Raw genomic sequence first — 13,190 nt, 5'->3', positions numbered from 1 at the left:
AATGGAAACTTATTTATCAAACATCAGTGAATTAAGTACGAGTCTGATTCAAAGAATTAAAATGAAGTGAAAATCACATTTCACCCGCATCCTTTTCACAGCTCAGTTTGATGAGAATAGTGTTTTTGTCATAAATGTGTGAAGGAGTAATGGACGGGAGCCTCGTGCTGCGTCCTGCTGTTGTTGTTGGACTGTTCAGATCTTATAGGCCCACTAAAAGGAATAGTTTGACATTTTGGGAATATATTTATTCACTTTCTGGTAGAGTTAAATGAGAGGATCGAGCCAGCATCGAGCTCCAGCTAGCAGCCAGTTAACTTAGTTTGGCATCAGGACAGGAAGCAGGGAAACAGCTGGACTGACTCTGTGCAAAGGTAACACCTCATAACACTCTAAAGCTCACTTAATGCAATATATCCCATTAATTTAATCTGTTCAAAAACCAAAGCATAAAAGTGATAAATTTGACTTCAAATCAGCAAATTGTCACATGCACATTATGTGTGTATGTCACTTTAAAAAAGTAATTTCTGTCTCTGCTGTGATGAAGGCACAAACAGCGTTCCACAATGAGTACAGTGAATATTAGATATTTATTAAGAATAATAAATAACAGAAACAGTGAAGTAAACAGGAGGACAAATCTACAATAAATCATCTTCCTGCTATCAAACATCAGTTTTTCAGAAACTTTAATACACAAGAACTAATATAACAACCACCTACATTAACGTTCAGTATCAGTACTGAATGTTCAACACTATCTGTATTTACTGCATCATATTGCTGCCACATTATCCCCCAGCTGAACTCTGTGCATTTGGATGATCAGGGGTTTGTGTTACTGGAGGCCTCAGAAAGAAGCTTTAAAGGTTTGAAGACCTGTCAGTGAATATAAAAACGATTTAAAACTCCAAATGCTGAACAAAGCTGTCGAAGCGGCTTGAAAGTTGTGTGTTTGTGAATATGTTCGGGGCTAATCTCAAACAGCTGAAGCAGTTGCATTCGGTTCAGTTTAGCCTAAGATTTAGTTTAGCGGCCCTAATGAAGGGCAGCTGATGGTGAAATTAAAACCTGTTTGTTTTAGTTTAGCTAAAGGTCAGCTCACTCAGAAATTAGCCTTGTTTAAGTCCTAAAGCATTTTGACGAAGGTTAGCTAATATGTTAGCTTAGTTCCACTTGGCTGATGGTTCAGTTTAATCACAGTTTTGGTGCTGAGTGAATGGTTTAGCTAATCTTAATTAGTCAATGCTTTAATTTTGCCATTAAACAATGTGTATCACTAAAGATTAGCACCAACAACATGAACACATCGACACGACTTAAGAGACTCAGTTTGACTATAACTTCAATGAGAAGTTAAACAGCTTAAGTCCACTTAGCGAATGGTTCAGAATCAGAATGCCTTTATTAGTCCCCCGAAGGAGAAATTCCAGTTCAGTTTGTTGTTTGTTTGTTTCAGGTTTGTTAACAGTTTAACTCCAAAAATATGTTGATAAAGGTTAGCTAATGACTTAGCTTAATTCCACTTGGCTAATCATTCACTTTAAAACCTAAAACAGTTTTGGTGCTAATAGTTTAGCTACACAGCAATTAAACAGTTTAGCTAATGATTCAGTTTAGCAGTTTAAACTGCTCGTTTCAGATTTGGTAACAGCCTCGTTTAGCTCCTAGAACATGTTGGTAAAGGTTAGCTAATGATTTAGCTTAATTCCACTTGACTAATGCTTCACTTTAACAGCTAAAACATTCTGTTTAGCTAATAGTTTAGCTACACAGCAATGAAACCGTTTAGCCAATGATTCAGCTTTGCAGCTAAAACAGCTTGGTTCAGTTGAGTGAACTTTTCAGTTTAATCAGGTTTTTTCACATCTGTTATTTTACAGAAACATTCAAATAGACTCTTGGTGAATGTACAAATAACTTTACACAGACCCTGGTTTACCAGTCGCTGAGCTACAATCAACAGTTATGTCCCTTTTCAGCCCCTGTACTAACACTAACAATTACATTCCACTACACTGCCCTTCTGCAACACAAACACTTTAAATATTCCAACAAGGAAAGTAAAGAAACACAAACAGAAAGAAAACAGACACAGAACAACACCAGACTGCAGAGAAACCTTTAAAAACATTTAAAACGTCTTGAAAGTAATGAAAGTGCGTTTGCAGGCCTGCAGGGCTTTTCAGACTTCAAACGGAGAAATTAATTCAAACAGTTTGACACTTTGGAAAATCCTCATCAAATCCAGATTATCCAGTAGATGGAAGTAGATGGAAAAGAGCAGAAAAATATATTTGAAAGGGGGTTTTCCCAAATATTGCACAGCTCCTTGAAGACTTCTGTGTTAATCGTTTTTGTATCTTGGATTAGGAGTTTGGTTGCGGTTGCTGGAGTGTAAAAATCCCCAAATCTAAACAAGAAGGACTGAGCTGCTAATGTTCGCAATAATGTGGGCTAACGCTAACTAAATGCCCTTTGCCTTGGAAGTAACAGTGGGTTACTACTGTAGGCAGTCCGCTAGTCACCAGGCATGCTAACGTGTTTACATGCTGTGCGTTGGTTTAAATTTTGGTTCAATATAGTATTTCAGCTTTTTACCAGAGAATCAGAACAACTTCCTGTCACATGACTCTGCAGACTCAGGACTGAGCTAAATGAGTCAAAAGCAACAGACAACAACGACACAAATAGGAAACCACAGGGTTTGTAGAAAAATCACATGATGCAAAAACTGTCCATCTCATACAATCATCACATTAATACTTATTTTTTTAACGATAAGAGACATTCTTTCTACGTTTTGTCCGTCTGTATCATCTATCAGGGACGAGAAATGAGGCGCAGGAAGATTTTCTTTGGGTTAAACTTAAAGTCAAAAGAAGTAGATAATTGTTTGGTTTCAGTACAACAAAGAACAATTTCATATTACATCGTCTTGTCATTTAACATTAAAGGTGCGGCACAGGGCTCATACAGCCGCAGGTGTTTCGCTGAATTTGCCTGATTTAAGCTCTTCTCTGGACTGTGTGGACACTCTTACGCCGACGGAGGTGATCGTGCCATTCTATCACCAAGTCTCTTTTCGACGGACGACGCATTAATATGCACAGAGCAGATGGAGCCAAACAGGAAGTCAGACACAGGAATAGTGAAGAGAATCCAGTAAATTTTCAAAATAAAACACCCTGTGCAGACTCCTCAACAATGAAGACAATTAAAACAGACAAAAGAGTAAACCGTTTATCTACGAAGCCTATTTACACGTGGTAGAAGTACAAATATCGAGGAAAAATGACCAAAGTTAACAAAACCAGGCAGGAAAAACACTCAGCTTCTGAAACGTGTCCGACGGGGTTTGCAGCTGCGTGGAGGACGCAACAAAAACACGTTTCAAACCAACATCACAGAGATCCGGTTCGGTGAATCTCTGAATTGTGCAAAGACTTTGAACTTATTAGTTTGTATCTACAGAAACACAGAGGTCAAATCAGCCAGAATTACTGAGCACACCTGTGTGGGCGTGCGGGGTACAAATACCAGTTATACGGCCAGACACAGAGTTAATATGGCAAAATGTTTCTGTATGATTTTCAGCCTTTCTTTGACATTTGTGGAGTAATTCTGACTTCTAGATCAATAAATCTGATGTTACAAGACGCCGTCACGTCCACTCTGATCTGGGCTTCGACCCCTCTGCTGACCATTTTTTGTATTTCTAAATTTAAAATGTGACGTCTAGCTTCAGGTCTGTGTGTTTGAACTCTAGACAGAAGTGAGCTGTCAGAGGGCTGCAGGTGAGAGGGCGGGGCTCTATCCAGACCCCGCCCTTGTGTTGTTGTTGTTGTTGGCTGTCTTGGGGCGGGCTGTGCAGGAACCTTTTCGTCCAATGGGAAGGAAGGGGCTGGACTCCGAGGTGATGACGATGCTCGGGATTCGACCAAGAGTTCCTCTCATCACGTGTCCCTCTGCAAAATCCTGTCAGGAAAATACACTCATCATCTCATCATTTTATTTCACTGTCTGTAACTCTCAGATGAACTCTCATTTCATCCTTTAGGGGGCGCTCTGAGCCTGTTTTTTGATGTAACGTCTACGCAGTATGTGATTAACTGTCGATTAGATTTGTTTTATTTTAAGTGAGAAGATTGAAAAACAGAGGTTATGTAATTTATTGTGTTCTCTTCATTGGGCCCAGTGAGCAGATGGTTGGACTGTACTCACATTCGGGATGCTGCTGCGTTCACTGACTCCTCCTGAGGAGACGTCAGTGTCGTAGGACATCTGGAAGAGAAACGAAAGGATGTAAGTCCATCATTAACTTGCTGATTAACCAGCATCCTGCAGCGGCAGCCATGATGGTCGGCCTCCTCTTCAGCACTTCCTGTCACACTGAATGCCAAGAGAGAGTTTAAACTAGATTTTAATCAGCAGGCAGGACAGCAGAGGACCATCATCAAACTCATCTCTGATCAATTAGCCAGAATTTTAATACGCCCCTAAAAGAACTGAGTCAATGATTAAGATCAAAAGGAAAAGAGGATTTTCTGATCCAGCTGAAAAGCACATTGAGCAGATTAACAGACACAAAACAGCTTCAGCTGACCCCCGAAACGAACCCCGATCCCTCTGGCTCCTGAGTTTAGTGTTCGTAATCTACAGGAGAAGTCTGTGGGCGTCACGCTGCTTTAATCCACCTCCAGCTGTTTTAATGCTGCCTGAAGGTCGTCCAGGACAACGTTTAAAGCCTCAATGTGCAAATCTTCTCTTACTTCTGCCCTCACCCCCTTCAGCTGTTCAAGACCCTGATTGGCTGAAAACATCCCAAAGCTCTGCTCAGTTAAAGACACCTGTGGAGTTTGGAGCTACGCGGCGCAGAGACGATGTTATCAGTCAGTGTGGAGGCAGTGCCCTCAGGTGAACAGGTGTAAAAGTCTGCTTCACGAGGGGGACGGACAGGTGGAGCTGAGAAGTGGCACATCATCATCATCATCATCATCATCATCATCATCATCATCAGGACAGAGGCTTACCTTTTCAAAGATGCCCGAGTCGTGGCTCTTCATCTTGGACTTGAAGCTGGAGGACGGTTTGAATTCGGGGAGCTCGGCGGTGTCTCTGCTGATGTCACAGGAGACCTGGCGGCTGGCGGGTCTGGAGCCCATACTGGACAGATCAGCCTCGGTGTCTGTTAAGCCCTGCAGAGGAAAACACACACTTTGATTCACACAGAGGACACACACACACACACCCAAGCATCTCCCTCTCCGGCTTCAGCGTTCAGTTTTACATCACTGAGAGTGAGTTCACAGCTCAAAAGGATCCAAGCTTACTGATTCGCTGTCGGAGGCGGAGGAGAGGCGGGACTTCCCGTTGCTCTGCCTCCTGAGCTGGCTGCTGATGTCGGAGGTCTGGCTGGTCACCGTGGAGCGACGCGTCGACATGAAGCTGCTGCTGGTCGAGCGGAGGTCACGCTGACGAACGCAGAGCAGGACGCCGAGACACGGGATGTACTTGGCTAACGCCAACCTGGATGGAGACAGACGGATCAAGAGTTTGACTCCGGCCGGTGGTTAGTTCGCTGTCTGTGATAACAGCAAAAGAAAAACCAGACTGATTTCCAGAATGTTGAACTGTCCCTTTAAAAAGTTTCAGGACAGCTTTAACTTTGTAAAACTGAAAAGTGTTTATTTGATGTCACATTATGAACGAGTCAGTTTATTCTGCTCTCTCTGTTTTCAAGGTCAGCGTGACGCTGTGGCACAGAACAGATGTCTGCAGTTATGTAAGATCTTTCCTTTTCATTCTGCAGATTTAAAATGTCTTGCATCAAACCTGTGTGTGTGTGTGTGTGTGTGTGTGTGTGTGTGTGTGTGTGTTTCTCCTCAGCCCGGGTAACATTCGGGTTAATCGAGCAGCGGTTAGTTCAGCTGACTTGTGGTGCTCTCTCTGATTGGATCACTGTTGAACAGTGTGACGGTTCACTGAGCTGCAGGATGAAAACAGGTGAGTGCAGACAGGTGAGCTGGAGGAACATGAACCTTCTGTACAACTCATTAAGGAAACCTAACAGGAGCCAATGCACAGCCAGCTGATCTCAGACGATCAATTATTGTCCCCTGAAGGCCTTAAAAACTAATTTGGAGGATGAATCTGGTCCAAATATTGATTAAGTGCTAACATGTCAGCAAGTGTGTGTGTGTGTGTGTGTGTGTGTTACCTGTATTTCGGGTGAGTGATGGCGTAAATGATGGGGTTGTGGATGGCCGAGGCCTTGGCGATGACGGCGGGCACAGAGTTCATGTAGGGAGTCAACATGTCTGCGTACCTGCAGAAATGATCCAACATGTCACAAACAGTAAAATCTGTGTATTGACCTGCTTTTAATCAATAACCTCGGGTTTATCAATAACCTCTGGTTTATCTGGTGACCTTCCACTAAAGATAAAGATCTTAATTCTTCTGATCCAAACAAGCCGACCTCATTTCAGCAGCATGGTTTTACTGATGCTGCAGGCGACGGTCCGTCTTACCCGGCGAAGGCGGTGAGAGCGACGCTGGAGTACGGCGACCACGAGATGACGTAAAGCAGGATGACGATCAGAGCGATCTTCGCCATCTTCCACTCGTTCTGCAGCCGGTGGAAATTCTTCACCGAGTCCCGACTGCTGCTGTGACTGTGAACGCTGCCGTTAATCTTCCCCACAGCCCTGAAACGCATCACAGGCCTTTCTGTGAGGACGTAACGATTTACCGCAGGCTCGTCCTGAGAAGTAAAACACACTGACAACAGCACACACACACACACACACACACACACACACAAATACTGACTGGTTGGTGGTGCGGATGGCACGGAAGATGAAGACGTAGCAGTAGATGATGATGAAGAGTGGCAGGAAGAAGACGAAGATGAAGAGCAGCATGGTGTACGCTCGCACCGAGGGGGTAAAGGTCATGTAGTCCCACGTACAGGAAGTGAGGAGGCCCTCCGGGACGTAGGCGCCTGAGGGGCGAGAGAGAGAGAGGGAGAGAGAGAGAGAGAGCTTCAGCGTCCCATCCTGCAGGGGGAGCCTGGACCCCCGTGTGGCCCTCCTGACATGCAGCGTCCATTTGAGTGTCCTCAAAGTGGTGAAACAGCGCCCCCCTCTGCCTGCACCCAACATGTGGTCAAACGCAGTACTGCTTCAGTCAAGCGAACTCAAAGTACAAATACCTTGAATTTACACTTAAACCGAGTGAACAGTTTGACAGTAACAACAAACACGTGAAGCAGCTGCTGTGTCTTCAGCGTCTGTCCTGATTTCAGCTCAGTTTGTGTCTCTGCGGCTGCTTCTGTGTGTGTTTGTCCCCTGAACATGAACGCAGCACTGAGATCCATCGCTGTGGTCTGAGTGACGAGTTAATGCAGCCTGCAGCACTTTGATCCAGTTTCTCATTGATCGACTGTCTCTACAGCTGATTCTGAACATTTCCTCCTCTTTGTTTTTAAGCTTTCCAGTATAACGAGTACTAACCCTAAAGCAAGGAAAATACTGTAGTACGTGGAGTACTTTAGATACCAGTGTGTACGTGGTGTATTTGATACACGTGATGAGCACTCAGAGCTGATCTGTGTCAGAGTTTGCGTGTAAAGAGTAAAAATACTGCACGTTAACAAACGCTGAGCCTGTCTCACCTCTGTCCTCCACATTCACCTGCACCAGACCTGAACCCATAAAGTCCTGAATCAGATTCCTGAGGAAATGTTTTCTTTCATTTCATCCCTCATGAGAACACAAAGTCCTCCTAAAACCTGAGAACACAGACTCATACATCACAGAAACGAGCTGCATCTTCATGACTGATTATTTGAACTGCCTGCAAATATTTTCCATCAGCCTGACGGAGACTTGTGGGAGCTCTCTGTCCTCCATACATTATGATCTACAGCAAAATATAGAGGGAGATAACATCTGCTGAGCACAATGAAAACCAGGTGAGTAGACGAAGAAACACACCCCACATGTATGTGTGTGTGTGAGGAAACAGGGAGTGAACTTGAACTGAACTAATAATAAATGGGATTTGAAGGGTAAATGTACAAAAAGCCTTGAGGCAGAACAGAGCAGATTAAAATACAGCAGTTTCAGGCTGCGTGGGCGAAATCACCTCAACATCACACTTTATCTGGTAACAAACAGAGGGCAGTGCAGAGAGTGTGTGTGTGTGTGTGTGTGTGTGTGTGTGTGTGTGTGTGTGTCCTCACTCCAGCCGAAGAACGGCGGCAGACTCCAGCCCAGAGAGTAGGCCCACGCCGCCATGAGGATGAGGAGGGCCCGCTTAGGCGACAGCATGCCGATGGAGGTCAGAGGTCGCGTGATGACGAAGTAACGGTCGACAGCGATGACGGTCAGCGTGATCATGGAGCAGATCCCGAAGAGAGCGCCGCAGAACGCGTACAGCTCGCAGCCTAAAGACAGACAGAAGAAGATCACAGTTAGGCTCGGCTGAGTGTGTGTGTGTGTGTGTGTGTGTGTGTGTTCCCACCATGCTTTGAGGGCTGAAAACAGTTGGGAAAAAGAAAGGATGGAGACTGAAAAAAACCAAAAAACATGAAGTTTATTCATGATCAATCTCTGAACGATCGGCTGACAGAGATTTAAAGTTTCAGGGCAGCCCGCGAGCATCCAGAGCGCAGGTATCTGTGTGTACGTCACTGTGTGCGTCTGTGCGTCTCACAGTGAACTGACCGACTGACTGACAGCTAACTGACAGTCAGACACTGAAGAAGTCAACCCGATCAATACTCTGCAGCTCCGGAGAGTAAAGTTCTCATTGAAGGACTTGACGAGACGTGACGGCCTCTTATCGGCTTTGACTCTTCTTTGTCTTCCGTGATGTGTGTGTGTGTGTGTGTGTGTGTGTGTGTGTGTGTGTGTGTGTGTCTTCCGTGATGTGGGTGAAGTGACCCTTTAACAAACACACACTTTAGATGATCTCATGAAATGATGGTCTTTGCTTTTGCAGTGTCGTTTTTCACCTTCAGTGAAGGACTTTAAATTAAAGGAGTAAAAAGCAGTAAATCAACACCTCCTCTGCGCCTCCTTCTCTCTTTTCTCCTCTCCGGGAATTAAAGCGAAGCCTCGCCGTCATATTAAAACGACCTCGGAGCGTCTCTCCGGGGAGACGGAGGAGGATCGACTCAAACGCAAACACCTCGCTGTTTTCTCAGAGCTCAGATTCACCAGGTCGCACATTCACGGCGGGAAATGAGAAGCGGAGGAGGGAGAGAAGAAGAAGAGCCTTCACTTTCTGAGCAGCACGTGGAAACAGAAGCTGCTTCATTCTAACAGTTCACCGAGTTTTCTGCTTTCTGCTGCTCTCAGTTTGGTTTCTGCATCTTTTCCTTTCAGGGAATTTACACTGAGCTTTGAAGAAATGAGCCCATGTGAGAAGTTCAGAGCTAAACTGAGTCTCTAAACCTGGAGGATCTGACCAAACAGGTCCAGAACCGCCGACGTCATCAGATTTTACAGGATTATCATCTGTTTTATTCATGTCAGTCTTAATCTGCAAAGTCTCCTGTAGCTTCTTCAGTTTTTCTGCCATTGAAATCTGATTTTCTGATATTTGATGATGTCTGATTTGTCTTTTGTCTTCTGACACTGGATGAGCTTCCTGACACCCCCCCCCCCCCCCCCCCCCCCCGTTTATCTGCAGTTGGCAACAGCTACAGGTGGTGAAGTAGAAAGTACAACATTAGTAGAAGCAGAAAGTAGCAGGATGTAAAGTACCTAAAACTTGTACTTAAGTACTTGAGTTAATCAGCTACTTTCCACCTCCGCCAAACACTAAAACAGAAGCGACTAAATGTTAACACGCTGGAGTTTCTCTTCGTGGTTTGGTGAACTGATCTGAGACCAGTGTTTGCTTGTCCGTCGGTACCTTTCTCTCCAAAGATCCACCTCTTGTGCATGCTGGTGGTGAAGAAGATGGGCGTCTGCGTGACGCACATCAGCAGGTCTGTGATCGCCAGGTTAATGATGAACATGTTGGCCGGCGTCCGCAGGCTGCGACTCCTGCAACACACACACACACACACACACACACACACACACACACACACACACATTGAATGGACGTCAGTGAGGAAGACCAGCAGCGAAACGGGACGTAACATCTGATTCAGAGCCAAACTCGTCTGATCTGCTCACGTCTTTAACAGCTGGTTCAACCATGTGACCAAAACATGTGAAGAAGAAGGTCGACGATTAGTTCATAGGCACGACGTCTTCATCCAACAATACACCAAGACTTCTATACGGGGGCGTGGAGGCCAAAAACAACAAATGGAGGAGAGAGATCTTCTCCTCCAGCCTCACAAACCACAAGCAGGAGCAGCTGAGAGGGAGAGGAGGAGGAGGAGGAGGAGGAGGAGGCGCGTAGTGTGACGTGCTTCCTGACCGCAGCAGCAGGTGTGAGGACGCTCTGAGGTTCGAGTCATGAAGTGTGTTTGTGAGGACGAGGACGTGGAAAAATCACTTAGTGCGGCTTCAGTTCTAAATTTAAGCTGTAATCGATGGAGCAGCCATCACAGAGCAGCTCTGATTCTGATGAACGATCAATATCTGTGCCGTGAGTGCTCCGATCGATAAGAGTCGAACTCATCTTAAGTGCTGGAGCTTCATCAAAAGAGTCCAGGAAACGTGTCGCTCTGCGTTCAAGAGGACGAGATAAAAGACGGGGTCGATGGGAGGCGCGCGGACGTTCCTCCGCTCGTCACAGCGGGAGATTAAACGTCCGTCCGTAAAGCTTCGAAAGACTCTTCACTGCTCAGCTGCGTCCATCACATCACACCGGTTTCCTCTCAGGCCACAGCGGAACAATTATTGTTTCCACCTCAAATCCGCAGCTGAGACCAAACCTAATGTGTCTCCATTTGAGGATTATCTTGTCTTATCGTCAACACCAGGAAGAAATCAAACTAAATGGTTTCAGCTTGTGCAGACTGACGTTCGGCCTCTACAACAGCAAAACAAAACACTTAAGACACATTTGATGGGATTACGGAGAAGGACCGAAAACACTCGCTCGTAATTTCCTGCATTTCTGCATCTCGTAATTCTGATTTTCCATCATGTGCGTGAGAAGAATCTCCAAAATTCTGTCTGCTGTGGGTCTGGACAAACTCTTTCAAGCCTTCCTCTCATCCTGAGCGGATTACCACCTTCACTGGCTTCCTGTCTCTTTCAGAATAAAAGTCTGCTCACTTTCACCACGGACTGTCTCCAGGCTCCATACCTGAGCACAGGTGTGTTTAGGCAGGTGCATGAATGAACGTGTGTGTACTGTGGCTCACTCTGACCTGATATTAATGTTACCATGTCATTGTTCATGAGACCATCGCCCCCTGGTGGCCGGCCGCTGTACAGGTCATAAACTCTGCCCCCTTCATGTGAGCAGGCGGGTTTTGATTGGTTATTTGAAGATACAAGAAGGGGGTGAGACACTATGATTGACAACAGCCCTGCAGGTGTGTGGGCGGGACCTCGCGCCTCCACCCCCTCCATCATTACGCTCCAGATGATGTCACCAGTGCAGATGACAGCGCGTGTCCAGATCTGCGTCTTTGATCATCTGTTCTTCGTGAACAGCCCTCTGAGGATTCTGCTCACCAACAGTTCTTCTTAAATTCTGCTTGAATGTTGAAGTTGAATCTAAAATTTGCTAAAAAAAAAAAATTCTGAATCTCAGAAAGCAAAAAAAGGAAAAGTTTTACTTTGGATTCAGACTTAAAGGCTGTTCTGAAGCATTTCATGATTTAAAATTTCAACCAACCTTGGCATTACTGTTAAATAATCATAAGTTCAGTATGAAAATTCAAATTCACAGCGTGTCTTTTATTGTGTGTTTCAGTCATTTTAGGAAGTTGCACTTTCTGACTTTCTGACAGCACGACCATATTTGGCCACAGGAAGTTGCCCCACCTGCAGAAGGCGTATATGACCAGGAAGTTGCCGACCATGCCGGTGATGCCGATGGCGAGGATGACGGAGCCGATGGTGTAGTGGGCGTGGTCGGGCACGTCCACTGTGGGGAAGGGGTGGGGGGGCTCTGGCGCCATCGCCACCTGGAGGACAAAACAGGAAATGACACACGCAGGTCAGGTCAGGTGGATGTCTTTTTGTTGTTGACAGAGGATAAAAGTATTGTCACAGAACATCTTCTCCGAACTGTCCGCTCAGCGTTCTGCTGTCTGATTGACCTTCGACCTCGTCGATCTGCGGCTCAGAACGACGCCTGATGATGCAACATGTTCTGGTGTTTGAAATGAGCAGAACCAACAGAAGTTCAGTGCAGTGAAATCCACTCAGCTTTCTGTGTTTTTGAGTCTTTCAGAGGAAAAAAAGAATCTCGTTTGATTGCTGCTTTAAAGCTGAAGTGACATGAAAGTATAAGTAGAGATTAAAAAGTCCTTTATATCGATGACATTGTCATTCTACGCCGTGAAAAACCTTCTTCACTTCACTAATCACCAACTAGAGGCCTTAATGCCTCCTGAAAGACTAATATCTCCACGTGCTGTACATCACTGTCTGTAATTACTGAGCGCCGTCTCTCTGCTGCGTCTCAGATCTCTTCATCCTGCACGTTAACGGCATAAATTACTCCGCTGCCAGCAGAAATATCAGGCACGGCTAATCAGAGGTGGAGGTCGGTCAGAAAAGCCGCATGTTTAATTTGGCTGAGAACCAAACTTGAATTTTAATTAAAACACTTAAAATCCTTTGGAGCTCGGCATCATCGGTATCCGAGTATCAAGACTCACACATATTCACGTATTATGATGTTATTCACACATTTACCTGCAGCTTAGTTTAAAAAATGTACGTACTTGTCACTTAATTATATTGAATGGGCCCAGATTACATTGTTAGCTACCCTGCTAACAATTTAAGGATGCCAAATGTTCTTGGTAATGTAATGTACGTAATGCAACGACCTCCAGCTGTGAGCCAGACCTGACCAGTCAACACCAGAGCTGGACCTCACTGATGCTCTGTGTCTCAGTGGGATCAAATCAAATCCAGCAGGCGGAGGAAAGAGAGAAACCAGACGAGTGGAGGCTGTTAAAGCTCCACATTAATCGACATGTTCTCACAACCAGCAGTAAAAGTACACAAGTATTAGCTTCAAAATGCACT

General features: G+C 45.1%; 1 protein-coding gene across 1 annotated transcript; it reads right to left on the bottom strand.

Moving 5' to 3' along the window:
- Positions 1–574: 574 nt before the first annotated feature.
- Positions 575–12,109, bottom strand: opn4a (opsin 4a (melanopsin)). The gene is made up of 10 exons (XM_076742702.1): positions 11,973–12,109; positions 9,931–10,064; positions 8,252–8,455; positions 6,838–7,009; positions 6,537–6,713; positions 6,224–6,331; positions 5,337–5,532; positions 5,037–5,201; positions 4,228–4,287; positions 575–3,981 (listed from the first exon to the last, which is right to left on the bottom strand). Exons 1-10 carry the CDS (start codon positions 12,107–12,109, stop codon positions 3,817–3,819), a joined length of 1,518 nt encoding a protein of 505 aa, XP_076598817.1. The 3' UTR covers positions 575–3,816.
- Between the last annotated feature and the right edge of the window lie 1,081 nt (positions 12,110–13,190).

Source organism: Chaetodon auriga, chromosome 11 (assembly GCF_051107435.1).
Source record: "Chaetodon auriga isolate fChaAug3 chromosome 11, fChaAug3.hap1, whole genome shotgun sequence".
Taxonomy (NCBI): domain Eukaryota; kingdom Metazoa; phylum Chordata; class Actinopteri; order Chaetodontiformes; family Chaetodontidae; genus Chaetodon; species Chaetodon auriga.
The sequence above is the reverse complement of the archived record's forward strand: the minus strand, read 5'-3'. Positions and strand labels throughout refer to the sequence as shown.